The sequence below is a fragment of the Peromyscus maniculatus genome, chromosome 10 (assembly GCF_049852395.1).
Source record: "Peromyscus maniculatus bairdii isolate BWxNUB_F1_BW_parent chromosome 10, HU_Pman_BW_mat_3.1, whole genome shotgun sequence".
Taxonomy (NCBI): Eukaryota; Metazoa; Chordata; class Mammalia; order Rodentia; family Cricetidae; genus Peromyscus; species Peromyscus maniculatus.
In genome coordinates this window covers 14905918-14930415 of record NC_134861.1, presented here as the reverse complement: position 1 = coordinate 14930415, position 24498 = coordinate 14905918, and the positions used below count along the sequence as shown (strand labels likewise).

Genomic DNA, 24498 nt, shown 5'->3' with positions numbered 1-24498 from the left:
AGTGGTGAAAGAAAATCTTCAAATTTCTCCTATGTAGAAAATAAGAGCATGTGCTCTCTGAAAATCCAGTATTGTTTTCCATTACATTGTTCTCAGATCTTAACAAAAGTGAGAGAGACAGGAAAAAAAACTACTATAATTAACCAGTATTAAAACTCTCTCTCCTTGTTCAGGTAAAGAGAATGATTTGGGGATAGGTTGTTTTTCCTATAAACATTCTATCTGAAAGTCAGGACTTAGCTAGAGGTTTTCCAAAAGTACAGAGCCCCCTGCCGTTCAGAAACACTTTAGGGGGGCCTCCAAAGTCACTTCTGCTGGCATGGCTAATATTTGTTCCACTGTGAACCCTTTCTCTTAGACACTGATGCATGCTGGGCTGCAGTGAATCTCCACAGAGATGTTTCAGTAGAGTTAGAAACTGTTTGCAGATCCCACCAATCAGTAGGGATGGGAGCCCAGCATCCAATTGCCTCACTTTCTGCTCTACCTCTTAGAATGGGCATGACTGGTCACTTGTGCCTGTTTGACTGCAGATTCAGTTTGGGTTTGTTTGACTCTGGACATCTTTGATATCATAGTTCTACAAGGCGCAGTGTCTTCCTCCTTGCTACCTTCTGACTGTGTTTGCTGCTGGTAGGAGAGACAAATGAGCCTGACCCATTCTCAGCACATAGCCCTTCTGATCTAATCACGCACCAGAGGTGCCATCCACCAACAACATGGAAGTTGGTTCCAGCACCTGGAGTTTCAAGACATTCAAATATTTAGGAACTCATTTCTACTATTCCCTGAGTCCAGCCCTAGAGACTGGGATTCATACCTCCAGGTGCACTCCAAGAACATATATTCACCACAGAACCCCGAGGAGTCCTGGATTGTGGGCAAAGTAGGAGATGACTCTAGATGGTCTAACTGATCCAGCCTTGGTCTGAGTGTGCTGCCTGGTGAAGCTGCAGCCTCGTCTCTGTCCTAGAAGCCAGCTTCTGTCTCCTGGGTTTTTTGATTCTGGGTTCTTCTGGGATGGCTTTCTGCCTCTGATGCCTTAAGGCTGAGGTTCTTCTGAGAGCCGAGTGCCCTTTCTACGACTGCCTTGTCTGTAAACAGAGGTGGCGTCAACTGCTCTCTCTTAAGCACTGAGCAGACCCATGCTGGGAGGAGCGCTGGCCTCTGGAGTGTGTTTATAGACCAGGAACTTCACTCTGCCAAGAATCCCTTCATCTGAGGACACAAGCCTGCTGTACCTTCCCACTTCCCCCTAAGCTGGAGCCAAGAACCATCCCTTCTTGAGATGACCCCTCTCAGTTGGGAGCCCACGCTCACATTCCTACAGGACATACTACTCCCGGTTCGGTGCCACTTAAACTGGAGCAGGTTTAACTTCATAGAAGGAATTACTTTTCCAGAAGTTGTAAAAGAAAGTTTCATATCCTTCCCTACTACTTTATATTTAGCATCATGACCCTTTTCCAAAGCTTGTTGCATAAGTCTTCATTATATTTGGTGGCACGAATAATTTTTACTGACATAAGTATTACACATATTTATAGGCGCCATGTGGTGCTTTAGTACATATATACATTATATAGTGTTCAAGTAAGGGTAAACATATCCTTCTCAAATAATTACCCTTTGCAGTAAACATTTAAAAATATGGGGTGCTTTATGAATAGTGTGGAAGTCTATTTTATCAACATCTATATTCTAGTACCTTAAATAATGTTGGATAGGTAGTTTGTATTCAGATATATGTTGAAAGAGACAGTGTTGAATAGGTGAATAGATTTTGAATTCATAGAGTTAAGTTCATGAATGTATGGTGTTTCTGTTTAATATGATGATAAAGATTCCCCAATGTCTCATTTGGTTTTAAAACATTGACTCTTTGAGAGCTCACTACCCATGAGTGACAGACTTTTGGACCATCACCTTGATTTTCCTTTTTCGAGTCCAGTGTTCCTAGACTAATATTTTTAGGGTTGATGGAAAATGGGAACCTTCTAAAGTGACAAGTTATTTATATAGTTTCTTGTACCCAGGCTTCTGCCTGATTTATGATGTAATAGAAAAAAAGTAGGAATTGAAATTAGAAGGTTGAAAAGAAACAGATCAGATTGCTAAGGAAGATTTAAGAAAGACATAATTTATCTTGTGTCCTTTTTGAGTGTTACTTTGTAGACCATGCACATATACAAGGTATCTTCTAAAAGTAAAAATAGAAATTGCATGGCTGAATCTGTGCTTTTAGAATGTAATTTGCAGCTCAGGTCTTTGGTTCTCATTTGGCAGGCTGAAACATTTTGGTAGTGGAAAATTCCTTTTCTGTGTTGTATGAATCTTTGGTGTAGAATCCAAGTCATCTTAAAGAACTGGGAAGAGACTTAGTAATGCCCAGGTGCTTCCTTGCACATAGTGGGAGGATACTGTAAAATCTGAGGAAGGACACTACACACTTTGCTATGGGTCGGTCATTGAACACTGGGTGCCAGCTCTTTAGTTTTAATGAATGGAATCATTGAGTAAAATGAGTGGCTCTCCTTATTTTTTTAAATGGAATTTCTTACTGTACAGTTCCCTGCAACATAGTTTTAAAAATAAATCTCACTAGAATCAAAGTAAAAAAGCAATTAATCATTTTCTTACTGATGTTTGTTGTTGTTTTTAGAGGGTGGAGATGGTGTGTCCTTGCCCAACCACCAAGTTATCTGCTGTCAACTTTGTGATTTGCCCTAGACTTTAGCCTATGGCACTAGTTGCCCCTGGGTTATTGTGGGCTTCAACTGTCTATAAGAGTAGACACACTTTCTGTTTCTCTTAGTTCTGTTTATTGAGGCTCCATTGGCAGGAGAGCTTTGCACACACCATCGAAATATGTGACCACATTGAACAGCCGCTTCCTGCCACCATCTTGAGTAGTGAATACACATGAAATTTGTACTGACGATTCATGTTCCTAAGGAGAGGAGCCCCATGTTTACTGCAACTCACTTAAGAAATAGACGGCGTTTCCCTGTGTTCTCAGTACAACCTGGCGAGGTCCCCACAAAGCCAGTCTTGGGCGCCCTGCACATCCTCACGATTTACTTGCCACCTCACCGCACTCTCTATGGCTGTGTCTACTCTAAGTCCCTCATGGAGTGCAATCATTAACTCTTTTTGTGTGTGTGTAACTGTTTTCATGGTGTACAATTCCCTTCCTTTGAGGATGAATAGTACTCTTTTGTGTCGATAGCCTACAGTTTCTTTACCCATCCATCCACCCAGGAGTATCTGAATTTCTTACAGTAATGTGCTCTTCAAACCCTCCCTTCACTTTTTTGACATGTGAGGATCTTCCCATTCGTGCAGATAGACTTCAAGATCCCAAAGAAACTAAAAGCCACAGATGTTTGAGTTCTGTGTGCAAAATGGTGTTGGGTTTGCATATAAAATGGGAACATTTCCCCATGTATATTACTGCTTGATTGTTTATAACACCTAATTCTACATAAATAGTATAGGCTATATACTGTGTTGTTTTAAAGGAATGCAAAAATCATCTGTACATATTCAATGTAGATGCATAGATTTTGTTACCTCAAATAATTTTGCTCTATGTTTTTTTGAATCCATGGATATATGAAACCTTAGAGAAGGCTAACAGTACCTTCATCTACTTTTTAAAAAATGAAACATAGGGAAGCTAGAGTGAATTTTAACATCTTTCGTCTAGTTACTGAAGATACTTACTAAAATATTAGTGAACTTCCAGCTTTCTGTTGTAACATCTGTACCGTATTTAATTGCTTGATTTCTGCCACCTCAGATTGGAGGATGAACTGTGATAGTTGCTTAATGCCATAAACTATTTTTTTACAATGAAATCGTGTTCCTTAGGTCATTTTTTTTTTAGATTCAAGAGTATTTTGAAAGAGTGTTTATTCATTTCTGTCTTCAAGCTTTTTAAGCAATTGCCGTAAAGTAACAAATCAGAAAACAGAAATAAAGTAGCATAAGTACTGATTTTTGACTGAATTAAAAAAAAACTTTACTAGAAACAGAAGGTGCTTAGAAAAACATGATCCTTTAATTGGGATGACATGGAGTAGTATGTGTAGTTAACCAAGTACAGACCAAATACATGCTGTGTCTCTGACCCTGCCTGAGGGGACTTAAATGACTTTTCCAATAAATATCTCAAGCCTGGGGAAATGGCAACAAGGACATGGTCCAAAATGAAGAGTCAGAACTTCTTAGATAGAATGCTGTTTAATTTTTTCTTCCCAGACACTCAGTCACTCTCATTCAGACACACAAGCTTGCCTACAACTCTCCGTTTCCTAACAGATGTGCCTTCCATGTAGAATCAAGAGCAAGCAAGGCAGGCCCTGAGTGTTTTCGCTCACTGGAGGGGGTCTCTGAAGAAGGGACCACCATAACAGATACATTGTATATGCGTAGTGCAAATGCCTTTAAAGAGAGAAAGTAATTTAGTGAAGAAAATCCGGAACCACCGTTAATCTCCAGTTCGCGTAAAAAAGACACTAGATGGTGCTGTGAACCAAGAAGTGTGGTAAGGTGCTAAGGTGCGCCCGGGAGTGAAACCCTGCTCGGCTAACACTGCTCCCCTCTCCTTGCCCTTCCCGGATCAGCACACCTTACCTGGCTTGTGAAAGACATTTGCCAGTCATGGCTTAGGAACCAAATGAGAATTTATTTAACTGAATTTATATGTATTTCCAAACAAAACTAGTGTTGAGTTTGCTAATAACAGTGAAGCAAGAAGAGATGTGAATTTGAGATCAGATGACCTCAAATATTTGGGGCAAAGTCCATGCCCAGTTGAGGCTGGGCTCTTAGGGAAGGGAGACAGCTACTACGAAGGGTTTGATTGGCAGCCATGTTTGTTCAGGACAACACCTTCTTACAAATTCATCTGAGGTGAAATTGTATATATAAAGTCATTTCTTTTCTTTCCTACTATTCTTTCTGAAGGAATACCCTTGTGGAAAATTGTGTTTCATCAGGCTAGCTTTGAATAGACAATCTGAACATTCATTTCTAGAAACATCAGTTTGCCTCATTCTCCCACTTCTGTTCACAGACAGTTTATTGGAGATTGACTCAGGTTCACAGGACTACAAAACAGTTTAACAAGTGGCCATGTGGACAGAAAAGACACACAGATCCTCACTGAGAAAATTATAAGCTTATATAATATTTGCAAGAACTGAATGTGAGATGGGTCAGTGGGGAAAGACAAAGAACTAACATGATTTCAGAATATCTTATTCTGTTACTTAAAAAATAAGATTGGTGTAGACCCTGAAGACTCGGCTACTTAAAAAATGGTTTAGAAGATTCAATTTTTAGTCTACATTAGAATTTAAGGAAGTTCAAATAAAGTCCTTTCACAGTATTTTTTTAATCTAAACATATAAATAAGTTAGTCATTGTTCTCATAGGACGTATTAAAGTTGGTTGTAGATTAAGCCATTTTTGAGCTTTGAAGTTTTATTTTCATTTTGTGGCTATGGAAAGCCAGTAGGTTTGAAAAATCAGGATATAATAGCTGTATTTGATTGGTGAAGATTGTAACCTGGTAACTGGATGCTATCTGATTAGCCTGGTATTCTTTCAGAGACCACCCAATAAAGTGTATTCAGTTAAAGAAGTTGCTACTTTAGAGGAAAAGATAGTAATCTGGACATGTATTGTCTCTCCTAGCATCTACATGCTTTATATGAATAATATTTGTATGATATCAGAATTGCTTTGGCCTTGGCTTTAGTGTAGAAGACCAAGCCAGGAATTTACCTGTTGACAAAAAAAAATAAATAAATAAAAGAAAGAAAAAGACCAGGAGACACCAGGGACTGCCACCAGGGGTCGGCACAGCCAAAGGCTACGGCGAGCTGGGGGAAAAATAGCTACAAAGGAAAATCTGCCAGCACGATCCAAGCCATTTCATTTTCTCAGAGGCTGGGGGCCCTGTTGCATCAGGAATCGTGTGGTCGTTGCGTTTCAGTAGGACCAGAGCAGTAGAAATGAGGCTCAGTGTCTTACACGCGCTCCTCTATCTAAACACTTAGGAAACAGCTCTGTGTATAGCAAGATTCGGTTCACGTGGGAATTCCTTCAGTCAGTGAATTTGAGCTAGCCTGCCCGTGTTCCCCCTCCCATCCCTATTAGTAGAGTAAACTTTGTTTCACCCAGTGTTAATTCTTAAAAGATCCATCAAGGCAGAAATGCTCAGTTGTGGGTGGAAACATGAATACCTAATTGTTTGGAGAGCTTAGGTTAAGCCACTGTTAGTATGTCAACTAAACCTGAGTATAGATGTCTCAGGAAGCATGTATTTTAGAACTCTCCTGAAGTCCTAGACTTGTGAACCCTAGTGTGACTTTTACTCCCACTGAAGTCTTTGTTAGCCAGTCAAACCCTAGCTAGGCAAGTGAAATCCCCTTTGTGATACCTAGTTTTACAGTTGTTATTACCAGTTCAGCACTTTTTATCCATTTACTCTCTAGCAATAGGGTTACCGTCTAACCATCCAAAACCTGTGCTGTATCAGCATCCTCCTCCCCTTCTCCCTGTGTATAGTTCCTAGATTTCACTGACAAGCTGAGTCCTTGTATCCACCTCAGTGCTTCTCTCTCGTGTCCACAGCCCACTGTCCCCTCCTTGTCAGCATCTCTTACACAGGGCCTCTGTTCTTATTCCAGTAGTGACTATACCAGTCCGACAGCAAGGGCTCATTACCACTATTTTCATCAGCCTGCTGTCTTGTGTCTCCTGATGGCCTTGGAATATGAACTACCTAGATACACCATATGTCATTTACGCCATCCAGTTCCCATCAGGGTCTGTCTTGCAGCTTCGAGCCAGGGGGATTCAAGGTTCTGCTTCTGCCCATATATTCCCATAATTGTGTCCTGTCTCCTCACCCCCCAGAAAGGTACTAATTCCTATAATGCACAGTTTCTTCCCATTCCCTACATCATGCCACGTATCCTCTGGTAACCTTTACTATCTTTTGCGGTCACATCCTTTAGTCTTGAGAAACAAGGGGTACCCAAGAAAGGCCATCTAAGACATTGTAGTGCTGAAGAACAAAATCCTGGTGCACATGTATTCTAGAGAAGCACTCTACCACAGAACTACTTGTCTAGCCTGCCATATGAGTGTGAGGATTAGAGGGGTAAGGACGACCCGGTATTCTAGAAAGACCTTTAAGCCATGTATTGTTCATATTCCTGGTCAAACAAACTATCTAAAATTATTTTAAAATCTGAAATGCTTTCTGCTACTTATGTGATCTAGAAAAAAAGCAAGTGACTTCATTCCTCAAACCTGTTTCCTCAACTGGTAGACCAGTTGCCCACTTTGTGTTATTTTTATGGGGGGAGAAAAATGAAATGGAGCTGCTTCTTCTATATCAGACTCTATTATAAAACAGATTATACCTGACTTTATTCTCACACCCCCAAGGGGATGGCTATATTGCTAACTCTGTGTTAGACTTGAAGGGGCTAAGAACAGAAGACTCCAGTCTGTTGTCCTGGGCCTGGAGAGTGTAAGAATAAGTGGAACATAATAAACAGGCTCACAAATGCTTTCTCTGTTCCTTCTAATGCTTAGGAGTCATGACCTGTGAGGGTGAGCATCTTACAGTTTGTGACTTGCAGCCCATGTGTGAGGTTGGGGGTAACTCCAGACCATATCTTACGGCTTATAAAGTGCTATAATGCTGTCATCCTAGGTCACTGTTTCCCCTGTTGTTAAAAATTGACAACTTGAGAAAACACTGTTTCGTGGGAGACTTCCTAGTATTCTGGCTCTTAGCATCTCTCCACCCCTTCTTCCTCTATGTTCCCTTAAGAACAGGAGTTATAGTATAGATATACCCATAGGATCTGGGTACCACCTGATCAGTTCTCTGTATTTTTACTAGGTAGACTTTTTGTAATTGTCTCCATCTCTTGCAAAGATGTGAGAGCTACAGTTTATCTGTGGATACAAGGACTAGTAGAATGCAATTAGAAATTATGCTGTTTTAGCCGGGCGGTGTGGTGCTCGAATCCCAGCATTCAGGAGGCAGAGGCAGGCAGATCTCTGTGAGTTCGAGGCCAGTCTGGACTATAGAGTGAGTTCCAGAAGAGGCACAAAGCTACACAGAGAAACCCTGTCTCGAAAAACCAAAAAGAAAAGAAAAGAAAAAGAAAGAAATTATGCTTTTTTAGTAAAGTGATGATAAAAAGTTCTCCTCTAAGATCTGTGACCTCACTAGCTCTGGGAAATTGGTAGATTTCTAGTATTAGGCATGATTTGATCCTGTTGAGCAGGCCTTAAGTGAAAATAGAGAAATCGTTGGTTGCCACCCATACATGGGTACCACTATTGCACTGTTATATCTTGCCATGCTGGCCATTGTTAACATTCATTAAGTGTTACAGCTGGGTAGGACTGACGGTTACTTTCTTCCACAGTAGCTTTTTATAGCACCTCTTGGTATGACAAAAGCTAATTAATCCTCAGGGAGGAGATTTTCAAGTCAGATCCAGCTTGTCGACTCCAGGTCTTATGTCTAAACTACATGGTATCTTTAGCAATAGGGACTTACCTTCAACCTCCAGAATGCAACCAAGAGCAACTGCAATAGCCTGTATTGTTTTGAGGGTATCCTGAACTCCCCTGACCAACAACTCAAAAGAGGGTCTCTCCTTCCTGGTGCTGGGGTTTTTGTTAAATAGTCTCTAGCTCTTGCATGGAGCACTGTCAGTCCCGGTAGGATAACTTTTTAAACTATATTGGTATATGTATACAGCATGGGTTTATATGTATTTATGTAATTAATAAGTAATAATACAATTTCATAGTATTTTGAAATAGTATTTTGTTTGAGGGCCCAACCACCCAGAGATGAGCATCTTGGTGCAACTCTACCCCCTCACTGACGTTTCTTTCTTCTCTTGCTTTTTTTTTTCTACACAGAACATAGTTTTGGCCTTCAACTGCTAATGAGTGATATTAACTCATCCGTGGAAAGCCTTAACTCAGCTTGCAACATGCAGTCTGACACTGATACCGTGCCGCTTCTTCAGAACGGCCAGCATGCCGGCAATCAGCCGGCCGCCTCGGGCTCTCGAGGCCAGCAGGCTCAGGCATCGCCCAAGCAAAAAGTGCAGCGGTCCCAGCCTGTTCATATTCTCCCCATCAGGTGGGCCCAGAGAAGGTACTGTATAGCCCGTTTTTTTATTCTTTGGGGTTCAAATGGGGGTGGGAAATGACTATAGAATCAAGTTAAATGGGTTTCTCTCAATAGCAAGTACAGTTGTCATCCTATAACCTTGGGGAAACTGAGCTCAGCCCTAAAGCCAAAGCACAGTCCTGAGCCCCCCTGTTTATGGTAGTTTTCCCTATACATACATACCAGTGGTGAACTCTGGCTTGGAAATTAGACACCATAAGATGCACAACAATAATTAATAGCAAAACAGAACGATTGTAACAATAATGGAAGTCACATGAGTGGGTCCTCCCCTTGTGACAGTGAGACGACAGACACAGTGTGATAAGGTAGAAGGAAGCAAGTGGAGCAGACAGGTGTCACGCTGTGCCAGGCTCCTTTCGACAGTCTGTGGGATTGCCATCAGAATTTTCAAATCACGCCTATACCAGCTGACCTCAACTGAAAATGCAGCTCTCAGTGGCCCTGGGTATGCTAAGCAACACTGCAGTGTTTGGTGTGAACTCGCTGCCTGTACATTCTCCCGAGCTCCAGCTCCACAGCTGAAACCACGACCGTGCTCCAGGTTTTTGTTCTCCAGAGTAGGATCCATAGACCAGCTGCAGTGTCCTCCGGGGCCTAGTCAAAAATGTACAGTTCCACACTTCAGCCGTGGTTCTGTTCTGGCCTTAGCCCTAGGGGACTGCACAGGAAAGCATATCTGTCCTGGCGAGAAGAGAGCCCTGGGACCTTGAGGGAACTTCCTGGGAGGTGGCAGGTCTCCGAGCTGAGTCCGAGCTAATAAGAAAATGGAAGGCTGGGAAGTGGATGCGAAGCACAGGCTCTCAAGGGCTACTGGAGCTTTCCCAGCAACTAACTGGGCAGAGGAAGGCTTAGAACATGGAAGAGAGGATATGGTTTGGTTTAGGCAGCGCAGTTATGGCCTTAAGGGTTGTGGGGCAGGAGGAAGAGGTCACCATGGCTGCAGAGAATGCACTGACGTGAAATCTGTCAGAGGAGGCCAGAGGCCTGTAGGTGATGGGGTCACCATACGGAGAAGGGCGCAGTTAGTTGAGGGTACTGCTGAGCAGGGCGCATGGGACCTGTGGATGGACTTAGAAAACAGGCAGGCGTGGGAGAATGGCTGGCTTTGTGTGGAGCCAATGCAAGGAAGGTAATTAGAGTGTTCAGATGATAGAGAGGCCCGCAGTCATCTCTGGTTTATGAAACCAACCAAGTTGAGGAAGGCAGCTCTTGAGGAGCACACTGCCTTTGCCTGACCCAGTCTCAGGTCCCCCATGAGTTTCAGGCATGCATGACCGAGCAAGGATGATGAGCTCTTAATACAAGCCTGCTCCTGCCCCTCTGGGAATTCACAGATGTGTGTGTAGTGGACTGTGCTTGGGATTATTGCCCAGCCTCTGTCCAGCTGGAGTTGTAGTGGCTGTACTTTCTCCACACTGCCTATTCTGGAATGTTCTACTCCCCCATGCTTCCAGAAACTTCTAAAAGGGTTCTTTCTGGTCTGACATTTTAAGTCTTCTTTAGCCTCAGTGACTAGCTTCCCCTAAGTGTGTCCTCTTTCCTAGGAGGTGGTGAAGGGTGTTGGACTCTTGGTCAGCTGCCTTTCAGGCTTTCTGTTTTTTGTTATAGTCATGGGGTGAATTGACCCTCTCACCCATTTCTGGCTTCTGTTGTATCTGGAAAAGAAACTCATCTCTTTATGAGTTTTTCCAAGGTTCAAGGGTCTACTAGCTGCCCATCCAAAGCTGCCTTGAGGGTACCCCAGCATGAAGGAGCCTTCCTAAAACCCAGAGGAGAAAGGGCCCAAGGGTGTCAGGAGGAGGGTAACACCAGAGAACCTGGCTTCTGATGAGAGTTCATGTGTTGCCCAGGACATTTCAGCTTCAGATTCTAGCTGAACTTGTCATTTGTGCGATAGCATTGGTGCCTCTGATCAGTAGGACAACAGCACTGGCTATTGCAAGGTGACAGGCATCCTTGCCTGCCATTGGCTCTTACCGTCAAGTGAGACTTGTTTTAAATGGTTAGAACAGAATTGACCATGCTCTACAAAGTGACACACCTGTTGAGCAATGAGCAACAGACTCCATAAAATTTTCTCATTTATTAACTGGAGTCATTCTCACCCAAGTCCTATGCGGTTGTCGCTTTGGATCACTCGAAAAGAGTTTCATGATAAGTGCTGGGTACATACTATGGGTGGGTTCCCAGTGGTTCCCACAGGCTAATGGAGCAGGAGGAGGGCTCAGGCGAGGGAGACTTCTCAGGCAGATGAGCCAGGCAAGGTTTTGGAAGCATGGCCACCTCCACCTCCCAGGTCCTGGCCACCTTGATGTCCCTGAATCTCAGTTCCTCTCCACAGACACTTCAGTTTTGTAGCCTCAGGGGCAATCTTTTAATGTGGGCCTCTGTAACAGGAATTGCTGTCATCTCTGTGTAGTGCCCATTAATTATGCTTCTGCGCAGTATCTGTGAAATGTTACAGCTTAAAAAAAAAATAATGATGTTAAAAATTGAAATTATAAATTTTCAAAACACCCTAATGAAGAAGGAGGCTTTTGTGAGCTGCTGGGACATCAGAAACAGTCCTGTCTGGTTCTGTAGATCAAAGATGCTGAGGCTGTTACAGGAAGAGAAGGATTTGTTAACAATAAAAATAAGCTTTCGGCCACATCATCAAGCTGGTATAGGAACGACTTTCCCATGTTTCACAACACAGATGTCCTTCCTGCCTTGGAAGATCTGTTATCTTAAAAGTCAGTGCATCATTTCCCAGTCCACACAAACTGGCAAGACAGATCTTCCTTTGAGGTTAGAGGTTAGTCGGTAAGGCCAGTGGTCACATAGTGAATTTTCAAGTAGCATTTCTCCCAGGAAGGCTCATAGATAAATGAACTTATCAGATTGTAAAGATATTCAAACAATTATTTGAAGATAATATACAAAAGGTAGTCCCAAGGTATGCTGAAAATGAAAGTTGAGCAGACCATGAGTAGACCAGACTGCTTCTCCTAAAAGGAAGGCGCTATACACTGGTCATGGCCCCTTGCTGGTGGGTGGGTATGTGGGTGCATGGGTGGGTAGGGTTATGTGGGCGGGTGGGTGGAATGAAATGTCTCCAGGAAACTCTAGGAAATGTGGTCAGGAGGTCACTAGCAGGACCGTGCAAAGAAAAGCACTGGGCATTTTGCATCGTTTGACTTTGAACTTGGTTTTTATGCTATTTTCATGATTATATCCAATTCATCATCCATTGCCTAATGGTGTGACAAGTGAGCTTTGGATTTTTCAAAGGAGGAAAGGAAGGAGAGGTGAAGCTGCCGAAGTGCCCAGGAGCTCAGAGGAGATAATGAATCGGTAAGGACACTCCGAGAAGACAGCTCCCTGAACCTGTGACTCCCAGTGTAGTACTAACCACCCTTTTGTACAACCTGAGCATTCCCGCCATTCAGGTGGGGAAATGTGAAACCTCCTCTAGGATTAGATATGTGTGCAATTCAGAGACTTGAATGAAGCTGCCTTTTTCACAGAACCTTTTTACATAGGGGGGTACACAGTGAACAGATGGCCAACAGAACATCGTGTGCCGGGCAGCAAAAGATAGGTAGTGTAGTGGCCACTTTTAAAGTGTCTGAACACTCAGAATTGATGGCTGCTCTCTGTCATATTCTCATCTTATAGAACAGAAACTGTACTCATTAACAAGCAGCTCCCCCGTCTCCTCTGCACCTGGCAACTACCCATTCTATTTTCTGAATTCTACTAACTTGTATGCTCTACACAAGTGGAATCTTCCAGTATGTATCCTGTTACTGGATTATTTCTCTCAGCATAATTTCCTTAAGGCTGACTCATTTTATAGTATATGTCAGAATATCCTTCCTTCGTTTTTTAGACAATTCTCTTTTTAAGGCTGCATGATATTCCATCACAAGGACACACCACATTCCGATATCCTATCCATTCACAGTTGGACAGGCGGGTTACTTCCCAGTTTTGTCCACCGTGAATAATGCTGTCATGAACACAGGTGTGCGAGCATCTCCAGAAATCCTGCGTTCTGTTCTCAGCTGTGCTGTGATGTGGTAGGATGGCCCACGTTAACCGGTATTTGCCTCCTGCAGGCGCGCTCAGGAGGAAGACCAGCAGCTGAGAACTTCTTCTCTGCCGGCCATCCCGAATCCGTTCCCGGAGCTCTCTGGTGGCCCTGGAAGCCCTGCCGTGGCCGCTGCTGCCGCCGCGGCCGCTGCTCCTCCGAGCAACGTGCCGCCGCCTCCGAGCAAGCCACCCACCAAGCAGGTGAGTGGTCCTTAGCTGCAGCACAGCGATGCATTTCCTTGTGGAAAAAGGTGGGAGGTTCTCAGATCACTCCTTGGGGTGGATCCTGGACTTCTGTCTCATGAGTCCTTTAAATTGATTGGTCTGAATTCAACTTAATGAGTTAATAATGTGTGGGCGTAGTTTTATAAAATTTCATTTATTTATGGGGGCAGCATGTGTGCTGTGGTACGTGTGTGAGGTCACAGTTCGATCCTGCCACTATGCGGGTCCTGGAAGATCAACCTCAGGTCCTCAGGCTTGGTATCCAAGTGTCTTTAGCCTCTCACCAGGCTGAGGAATGCATCGCTGTGTTTTAAAGAGTCCTACCTGTGTGTTTTGGTTTGCTTTGTAATTAATGATTTGACACTTACAGAGGAATTTTAGCTCTTTTAAAGAAATCGTGCTACCAGGTCATCCTGGTCTGCCAGCCCTGCTACAGCACCCCTGGGCTGTCCTAAGCACCTACTCTTCAGTATGGGATACAGTCAGAGTTTCCTTCTTGAGGTCTTCACTTTGAATGGGGCCTGCTCACGGCCAAAGAATGGCCACTTGACCCCCGTGATAATTACTGCCCTTTTAAAACTTAAGTTTCTCTTTTGAAGTGGTACTGTGAAGGAGAGCTCTAGTCACTGCCCCCATGTGAGAAACTGCCCAGTGACAGCCACTCTGCTTATCAGAGACCCTGGCAGGGGAGTCTTGACATTTCAGACTCCCTGAGCAGTGGATAGGGAGCAGGGCACCCCATCTTACTGAAGTATGGCTCGGGATTGAATATAACAGACGCACCCCACACCGAGGCCCTGTTCTGAGCGGCACATGTACTGCTCTGCTCACTTACTGCTCAGGTCGGCCCTGTGAATTCGGTTCAAGTGCCACCGTCTCCTACAATGGAGGAGAGCGAGGCCATGGTCAGCATAGAGCTGTGCCTGACCTGCTTTCAAACAAACGCAGCTGAGAGGATTCTGTGCTTTCCCTCGCACACCTCTGCTGTTCTCTGACCCTGGGAGCCAGCAAGCCGCACTCTCCGCAGTCAGGGGGCATGCAGCCCCAGGCTCTTGTCTAATACTCGCTGGCCTCGGAACACTGCTCCCCCGAGCGCCTCTCGGGCCGCCCACATTACAGCACTGTCAGACTTAGAAGGTGAGGTCAGTGTTCCTTGTCTGGGAGCCAGCACTGTCCTGGCTTCCGCACGCGGTCACATGCTGAAGCGCATCTGGGCTGTCTACCTCCCTGGTGACCTTCTGCCTTGAGTAAGGATCCTGATGAGCGTGTATGGTTTGTCCCCGAGGTTGTTTACAAGTTTCCTGTCCTGAAGTAGACCACAAAAGTACTGTCTGGCCCTCGCCTTGGCTGGCAAGAAAATGAGCCTCCTCCCCACCGATTGTCCAAATTTGTAAGAATAAGGAAACCCGGGAATTTTGCCTGCTTGTGTTTTTCTTGGGATCAGAGTTGGCTCCTCATGAGAACAGCGCACTGGCGTGTTTGCCGTCAGATTCCTCAAGCCGACTGGGACCGGGGAGAGCAGGAAGGGGGTTTCTCACTTGTGGAGGGCCGTTGCTCTTCGTGGCTGTTTTTATTTTGTATTTATTCTTTGATAACCTCGTGCGTGTAAATTGTGTGTTTTGATCGTTATCCCCCATTGATCCCTCCCCACTCTCCTTCCCCCAAAGCCCCATCCTACTTTCACTGTTTTTAATTTTTAAAATACATTTATGGAGTTAGCGGGGGAGGTGGGGGGAGGGCACATGTACTACACACAGCGAGTGTGGGCATCAGAGGGCAACGTGAAGGCCTCGGTTCTCTTGTGTCAATTCCGTGGTTCGAACCCTGTCCCACAGATCCCTGTACCTGTGGAGCCGTCTCTCCAGCCTTCTCGTTTGTAGTCCACCCATTGAGTTCTAGTAAGCGTCAAGGCTGGCACTGAGCACGGACAACTTACTGGTGGCTACGCCACTGAAGAAAGCAGCATGCTTTCCTCCCGCTTCAGTCCTGCGTTGGGAGTTGGAGGCCTTCCTCCACTTCCTTTCAGTTTCCTCTCCACGGGTTTTTTTCAGTGGCTGTTTAATGGGGCAAGAGTGGCCTAGATGTTTGGACCCCCAACCCTGGAGAAAGAATGCTGGGGTTAGACTTGTTGCTTTTCACAGATAGCAAGCTCCCTAAGCGCCCATTCTTAGGAAGATGACGGTGTGGGTGGACCTCCACCACCCACCAACCCCTACCATGAGACAATCCCTTGAGTCAGGCACAGTGACCACGTGCTAAACACCAAAGATCTTGAGCACTGTAGAGTGCAGGATGGGCACATGTAGCTCAGTAACCCGCAGGTGCTAGATAGAGGCCTCAAGACTCAGGGAAGTGCCGGAGAGGGACTCTGCAGGGGACAGGAAAGAGCCCCAGCCCCAGTAATGCCAGCAGCAGTTTTGGTGCCATCTACCTCCAACCTGTCTGATTAGGCTATCATCCCAAGCCCTTAGCCTGTGCCAGTTCCTTGGCAGACCCTGCAGCTAGAAGCTGGCTGCTGAGCTTAGAGTGTCGGCACTAAGAGCCAGACACTACCCAAGGCAAAGGCACAAAGGAACAGCAGCCGATAGTCAGAAGAACATGGTGGTGTGCAGAGAGAAGTCTTCACTCCACCTGGAAGGATGGGGAAGTCTTCCGTAGCTACTCTGCATACTTTTGGGGGACCCCAGAGGGCACATCAGCCACCAGGTTAGTGGCTGTGCTGTGGCTGGCTTCCTGGCAGATGCTATGCCATAGTAGCCCTCAGTTCACCGAGGTCATCCTCATGGCTGGCAGCTGTAACTGAACTTCCCATAAGTACCCCTAATCCTTTGACTTGGGGACATTGAAAATGTCCAAGAGTGGAAGCTTCCAATTGGAGATTACCATGTTGAAACCCAAACCTGCCAGGGGTACTTGTTCCTTCACCAACTAGGGCTTGACAGCTTCAGGACTCCCAGGCTCTGTTCCTCATCCTGCATGGGAGCTATGATGATGGGGTAGGGTGGTCTACACCCAACTCATGACCATCCCCAGACAACCACTGTCCTGAGTCCAGCTTGTCTAGGGTGCTATGGGCTCGGCAGCCCGGTGAGCCAGCTCCTGGTTGGGAGGGGCATGAGAGAGAGACCCCGTATCACTGAGCACTGCCGTAGTCACAGACGACAGCAGTGGTAACCCGGGTGCTGGATTTGTGGATTTCCAAGCTGTCTCAGCCACCGTCGGGATATATTTAGCTGCAGAGAACCAAACCTGGCTGGCTTCCTTCATGAGGACACTTAACTTTCATGGGCTAGGATATCTGGGGCAGAAAGCCGAGGCTGCCCTGGCCTTGTTCCGCGTTGTGGGACTTGCAACTCAGTCTCCGCAGCTGGAGCTGGAGTCACCAAAGTTGGGACTGTCATTCAGCAGCAACCTTTCCACCACAGGCAGTGAGCCAGGTGCTTGGACACGTGTAATGGTGAAAGGGGAAACTGAGGTACTCTATGGGGTGCCCCGGAGAACAGGACATGATGAATAGAGTTGTAGCTGGCTTGTACCGTTCAAGTGCACGGCTTCTGAGAAAGATGGCGGTGGGGGATCCAGGGAGCTCAGAAGAGGGGGTCTGATTCATGCTAGGTAGTGCTGTAGACAGGGCCTTTTTTGAATTCATAACAAGCTCAGTAATGGCAGGCTTCTCTTTATTTCAGCCAATAGAATTTCCTGTGGCCACACAATGACTCGTTAGAGCATGTTTTTCCATTTGCTGTTTAAACACAATTAGTCTCATATTGTGCCTCATCATTAATGGGGCATAAATATTGTCTCAACTCCAATCAGTTCTTTTCTCTTTGCTTAAGTTTAAAAATTAATTTTCTGGAACTAAATTAATGGCCTTACATAGGATTCCACTCCTGCATTTACAAATGACCAGAGTGGGGTCTTCCGAGGCTTTAACTGCCCTTCAGTGAGTGAGCTGCTACAGGAGAACCCTGCATAGTGGGACAGTCTAACCCTGGCCACCATGTGAAGAGTGGGCCCCAACCACACGTTCACTAGTCCTCCTGCTCTTACGCCCCCACGGTTTGTCCTGTCATCTTTTCTGGTACCTTCTGAGGTCGGAAGTTATCAGGACCTAGATTTCGCTGAAGTTTAACTTTATTTAGTTCGGGACCCCTGCCTGAGGCAGATTGTGACTGTTTTAAAGAAGTCAGTCCCTGGGCTGTAGCTGGTTTGGAACAGAGACAGGGATGCCCATCCCCAGTGAGACAGAGACAATGCCAGCATCTCATGACAGCCTAGCATAAGACATACATCAGCTCGTCCCACGTTAAAAGATAAAATCCTCCGTTTGGCACACCCATCCCTTTTTCCTTTGACCTACTGCTCCCTCACATCTCTCCAGGGAGGCCCTGCCTGCCTGGTGGCCTGTCTTCTCTGTACTAAGAGGCAGGCCCAGTGTGTGGAGGGTGAGCCCTAGCCTAGGCATTAGGACAGGGCTGGTGGCCCCCTCTGAGCAGCAGCCTCAGTTCCCTGACTGTCCAAGGGAGCCAATGTCATTGACCCTAGCCTCTCAGACCAGTTGTGACATTAATTCAACACATAGGAAAATGTAGGCACAGTGCAGCTGCTGCTTCCTATATTTAATAAACGCCTAATGCCACAGCTGCCACTTTGGTTGCTTACTTCATCCTCGTCTCCCCTCGTGGACTAGAACAGACCACCAGAGACGTGCTCAAATGTCAGCTGAGGTCCAGAAAGGGCAAGGCGTGGTCAGGAACTAAAATGTCAAAGAATAGAGCTCATATCTAAGACCGTTCACATGTAAGGCTTGGTGCAAGCAAGGTGCCACCGCGAGTCCCACACAGCAAAAACACCTCTGAGCAAACTGAACATTCACATAGCGTTTGGCTAGGAGTATCTGTGTGAGCTTACCAAAAGCAGCCAAGCAACAACCGCCATCTTAGGCTGGGGATTTAGCTTTGTGGTACACAGCATTTGTCTAATAAGTGCGGGGCTCTGGGTTGGAAAACATGTAGCTCCGTAGTTAGGGAAATTGTGTATTTTCTCCCACATTCTTGTGAATTCACATTTCCTGCCTGGTTTTAAAGGACCTGAAAAAGTTAGCAGGGAAAATTCAAGTTAATCGAGAGCTTTTTTGATGTTTAAAAAAAATTCTACGTATTTTAAATATTTATTAAATATTCTATATTTTAAAAATACTTACATAAAAACAGTTCCCACTGAGCCTATTCTGGATATGGTGCTGAAATGCCCAAGATAAAATGGTGAGGGCTGCCCTGACTGTCACAGTTGATTGGTGGTGTTGCTAAGTCCTTGGAGCCCTGAGCATTATAGCCCCTGGAGCCAGAGAATAATCCCTACTGCTTGGACGACGTGACGGTACCTTCATGTCTCTGTTCGCCTCTGAACAAATGATGCAATCACAGCAGGGAGTCGTGACCTGGAGCAGACTATGTGCTTGGCTAAAAATGAGACAGGAAATCATCCCAGGAATCTCATGTGAAATCCCAGCCTAGTGTTTCTCTACACTATAAATATCTTATATAAATTCTATAAATTTGAGAAGCCTGGCTGATTACCACAGCCTCAGATCTCTCTTATCTTAAAAGAGTACTGCAAACATAAGCCTTTAAATTTTATCTTTTGGTGGAAAGAACCTCCATACTTTAGCCTCGGGAGTGAGTCTGTGCCTTGCCTGCATGTGGACCAACATGATAAGATCCTTTTGCAGAATCAGGGTCCAGCAAGAGGAAAGAACATTGGTGATTCCAAAAAGAGCCTCTTGGTCTGCTAGGAGCCAGAAATCATGTTCCTGGGAAAATTGATTTGCGAATTCTTACTTGATGTTTCGACTTTAAATTTCATTAGAAAATGGGAAAGCCGCCAGCTAGTGAACTTCTTACCTGATTAGCTTCTGTCCTAGTTAGCTTCAGCTGTCAACTTGACACAGCCCAGAGTCATGTGAAGGGAGATTTCAATTCAGAGACTGCCCAGATCAGATTGGCCTGTGGCCATGTCTGTGAGAGATTGTCCTGACTGATGATTGATGTAGAAGGGCCCAGCCCATTGCTGGGCAGCTCTGTCCCTAGTCTGAGCTGTATAAGGAAAGCGAGCTGCATTGTTCCTATATTGAGCTCTTGCCGTAACACACACACACACACACACACACACACACACACACACACACACACACACACACACACACACACACACACACCCGGTGATAGACTGGGATCTGGAAGTTATAAATCCAATAGCACTTTCCCCACCAAGTTGCTTTTGGTCAGTGTTTTATCACAGCATCCGAAAACAAGCTAGCATACCTCCTATGATGGCGTGGCTTGCCGTCTTCCATGTGTTTGTATTAGAACCCACAATTCCCCCTGTGGAGGAGCAGCTTCTTACTCCCACAACATGTGAATGTCTGCTCTTCAGAGATGCAGGCAGAGTGTCTCTCGTCCAGCAGTGAAATCTGAAATGCTCCAGATTGCAGCATGATGCCACAAGTGGAAGATTCCACCTGTGCTACTGTTAATATTAAAATTACTGTTTTATAGGTGTCTCATGAAATTACAAAGGAGAAAAGTCTCATAGCTCTTTGTCTTAGCTGAGACACTTCCATGAGGAAGTGTTCACCACCATTACCAAGCATTAAATCTCAGCCTTTTCACTCTTGTGGGGGACACTAATCTACATAAAAAGCTGCATTGCTGGGCTGAGAGTCTTCCTTCTTCATCTATGTGCCTATCCTGTGAGCCTTTTTTTTTTTTTTTTTTTTTTGGTCACGCCTAGATGCAGCTGCCCAGCAGACTGCATGTGTCCCACATAGCACCTACCTCCTCCTCCTCTCCTCTGTACTCATCCCCCAGACTTTCACCTCAGTCTCTTAACCAGCCTGAGTGGAGTCATAACAAATGTAAAAACGTTAGAGAATCCCTGGAGGGAAGCAAGCAAGGGTGTTTTGAGTGCCTTCAGCAGGGGGAATGTGGTAAACATCCTCCCATGGCCATGGGTGCCAAGTCTCCACATTTCTAGGAAAGAGAACACAGATGTTGACCTCGTTTAGAAAGGTTAATAATTACATGTCTTCTGGTTCTCTAGAGAACTACATGCAAATGACTGGTTGTTTATCTTTCACCTTACCTCAAAGTAGTTTCCTTCTTGTAATTTCATCAGCAGACATTCTGTGCTGAATCAAAGCGGCAGGTCCTAACGATTTTATGGTGTCCTGGCATCTTGGATTCATTTATATGAGTAGTGCATTCCTCAGCTTTTGTTCCCTGGGAGTGTTTCTGTTCACACCGTCCCTAGTTTCTCCACGGAGCCCTGGAAAGGAACCAGATCAGTGGCAGGAATATCATAAATACTTGAAGAAGAAGAAAAGGGATGCAACATTATTTCCTTCTTCATTTAACTTTGGAATATAAATATGACTGGGATCTGAGTCCTGACCATTGGGTGATCACAAAACAGTAGTGTAGCAACAATAAATGTGTTAGCTTGCCATCATTACAGCAAAATATACCTGAGGCGCCAACTTGTAAAGAGAAAAAGATTATTTTGACTGAGAGTTATGGAGGTTCCAGTCCAAGATCAAGTGGCCCCCTTGGGGTGGAGGCGCTGCTGGCAGGAGTGGTAGATCATGGCAGAAGTGTGTAGCCGAGCAAAGTCTTCACCTCAGGAGGCAGCACCCGAGGCACAGAGAAGAAGCCAGCTGTAAACAGTAAGACAGTCAGTCCTTCCTCTCTCGGCTTTACGTTCCTAAACATGCCCCACAATAAAAGGACTAAAGAGTGAAGGTGACAAGGGCCTGGGCGGGGCGTGAAGAGCAGAGAAAAAAACGGTAACTGGAGTGAGGGGCAGGAAGCCTTGAGCAAGTGGTCCCAGTAGATATCTCCAGAAGTGGGAAACAGAAACAGCATATTGGCTCTTCCGACCCGGTGACCCAAAAAGGGTTTTGGCTTCTCCTTGGTGGCCCTCCTCCCCTGAACTGGGACCTGGACATGTTCTACTGAACAGCCAGAGCTCTTCAGAGAATAAAATGCACCCTTTAGGGAGTGAAGCCCTAACGGGGGAGTGCAGCTCAGTCTGAGTAGGGTCTTTAATGAGATGGTGGCGTGGGCCACTGTTAATTTCCTGCTTCTGGTCATTGAACTGCAGTTATGTAAGAACATTCTCAGTTGTTAGAAAAAAAGTCACAGTCTGTCTAGCAAACCCAGCAGACGGAGAAGAGAGTGGAAATACGAGCAAGCAAATGGGGCCAGACGTTGCTATTTGTGGAGCCCTGATGAGGAACATACAGAAAATCTGCACTACTTAAGAAGTTTGTGCAAGTGTGAAATTATTACAAAATAACATGCTAGACCAAGAACAACAAAAAGCCCTCTGTTTAAAACCAAAAGCACGCCCGCCCTCTGTACACACAAGGTAACCGAGGGACAGAAGTCACCAGAGCAGGCCACCAAAGTTCTCCCTAGCTATAAGGACCACATCTTTGAATTTTTGGTGTTCCACACAAGAACTATATAGTCTCTGTATTTTCTTCCAGGACTCAGGACTAAGTTGTTTTCCTTGCCTGGGGCAGTATCAAAACCTCTAGCTCAGCTGGTCTCTGCCTTCTGCCGCCCTCCCAGCACAGATCCCCACCCAGGACTCAAGTGACACCTTTTCCATAGTGATTTCACATTTTAGGGTGAACGCTTCCTTCACCCGCCCCATCCTGAATTCATCTCTTTCAGCTTCCCGTATCTGACGCCTCTGACTTTTGCCTCTGTGCTGGTTGTCTCTCTGCCCCAACTTCAGGAAGGCGCTCCATAACTCCAAACACATTTGTTTGGGGGGCCAGATCCCTAGAACCTCCATGCCTAGCACTAAATAGGTCCTTGGGGAGTTTCAGCCGAGGGGATGGCTTTTAGAGTGTACTTCTCACCTCATCCCGTGCAAATGAACCTGAAATAACTTGCAAAGTTTCACCCAGCCCAACTCAAGTCTTAAACTTTTTATAAAATTATAAATTACATTTTAGGTGTGTTTCGTAGTAAGTCTGATATAAAAATACCCCCTTTTTGAAAACAAAAAATTATGAATCCTGCTCATAGTTGTGTATTGCTTGTTCCTTTCATGGGATTCCTAAGTTATAAAAGTATCGTGGGTGCCCCAAGTTCAAGCAAAGTTTCAGTCTCGCAGTTGAAAATTGTTGAATGATTTCTTACTCATTCTGTTTTGCTGAGATTCTTAATAAAGGCAGCTGTACTAGAATTGTACTATTCATTGCAAAGAGCTGTCTTCCATTCATGGACAGATTCACCCCATGCCCCTCCCTGTCACCTCTGTAGAGATGTCTGTGCTGCTGACATTGGTCAGGCCCAGTGAAAGAGCCAGGCACTGCTTCTGCCAAAGCACCCCTCCCGTCTCTGCCCTAGAAGGGTGGGAATGGAACCCATGGCAGCCCCGGCGTGATAAGGCTTTGTACATGACACTTAGGAATGATCTATGGGTCTTTTAAGAGCCACCTACTCCCGGGGAAAGAACCTCAGATAAAAGGAATCCGCTAGAGTCTAGTCTTTTTACAGAGCTTCCATCTGTGTTCAGCCAGAAGACAAAAAAATAAAAAATAAAAATGAGCAGCAACAATACAGCAGACATTTTATAAACACAACCAGAAAGTACATGGGCTGGGCATGGAGCTCAATTGGCAGAATGCTTGCCTAGCATGCTTGAAGCCCCGGGTTTGATCTAGGCATTACATAAAACCCATGTGTGTGGTAATTCAACACTCAGGAGGTAGAAACAGGAGAATCAGAAAGTTCACAGTCATCCTTGGCTACATAGTGAGTTTAAGATCAGCCTGGGCTACATGAGACCTTTTCTTAAAAGGAAGGGAGAAGGGTATGGTTATAATGGCTAGTGTTATTTGTCAGCTTGACAATGTCTAGAATCACCTAGGAGATGGGCCTCTGGGGGATTATCTTATCTTGACTGTTAATTGAGGTAGAAAGACCCATCCACTGGGCAAGGAATGCTGTGCTGTGTGAAGTAGCGGGTGTGTGAGAGCTAAGCACTAGTTACATTCATCATTGCTCCCAGTTCCTGATAATGGATGTAGTGTGACCAACTCCCTCAAGCTCCTGCTTGTAATCTGGAACTGTGAGCTAACATAAGCCCTTACTCCCTTAAGTTGCTTTCCTAGGTATTTTATCGCAATTGTTAAAAATAAGATTATTCTCTCAGTCAATTCCTAAGTGTAGTCATTTCCAGAGGTGAGCAGTGTGGACAGGATCCACATAGACTAATACGCATTTTCATGTGTTCTGTCACACTGAGGTATCAGGATTCATTTTTAACTGAATGCCCTGCTGATTAACATTTTCACTGTTTGTAATTCCATCCTTATTACTGTAATAAACAAAACTGAAGTGACTTCTTTTACATACATCTTTGGTCACTTAACAGATGGGGTGGATAGATTCCTAACAGTGTCATGGCTGGGCTGAACGATTTATGGTTTTATGAGTATACATACATACATACACACACACACACACACACACACACACACACACACATATATATAAAGTCATTTTATAAATAGTGTCAAATACAGTCTGTCCCTTGGAATGAAATTTGAAGGCATGTGGTTTGGTGGGACTGGCCCCTAGCCTGGCTCTGTGATTTGTTGCAGTCTGGTTTAAATCCCTACCACTGGCCTCACATCACTGGGACTCTGGGGCGACAGAAGCCCAGGATGTGAAGGCAGAGGACCAGACAATCCATCATGTTGATTAGTTGTTTCTGTAGTTTCAAGAAACCCTAGAAGATGTTTACTGAGCCTGACTGGAACAGAGGGATAAACCAAGAGGTTTGAGGCACTGTCATTGGCTTTTACATCTGTCCTGGAAAGCTCTTTGCCTCTGAGAGCAGTTAGTAGTAGAAAGGGTAAGATGTGT

At 45.1% G+C, this 24498-nt stretch overlaps 1 protein-coding gene across 10 annotated transcripts in view; it reads left to right on the top strand.

The window, feature by feature from the left end:
* Positions 1-24498, top strand: part of Grb10 (growth factor receptor bound protein 10) — a 105009-nt gene that overhangs the window by 55313 nt on the left and 25198 nt on the right. For 4 of the 10 annotated variants that reach the window (XM_076546010.1, XM_076546005.1, XM_076546011.1 and 1 more), the window contains exons 3-5: positions 8971-9211; positions 12524-12586; positions 13354-13528. In XM_076546010.1, the coding sequence (XP_076402125.1) occupies positions 8997-9211; positions 12524-12586; positions 13354-13528 (453 nt within the window). In that variant the 5' untranslated portion in view covers positions 8971-8996. Of the gene's footprint in view, positions 1-8970; positions 9212-12502; positions 12587-13353; positions 13529-24498 lie in introns of all 10 variants that reach the window. The other 6 variants (XM_076546007.1, XM_015991870.3, XM_076546009.1 and 3 more) reach the window with 2 other exon arrangements.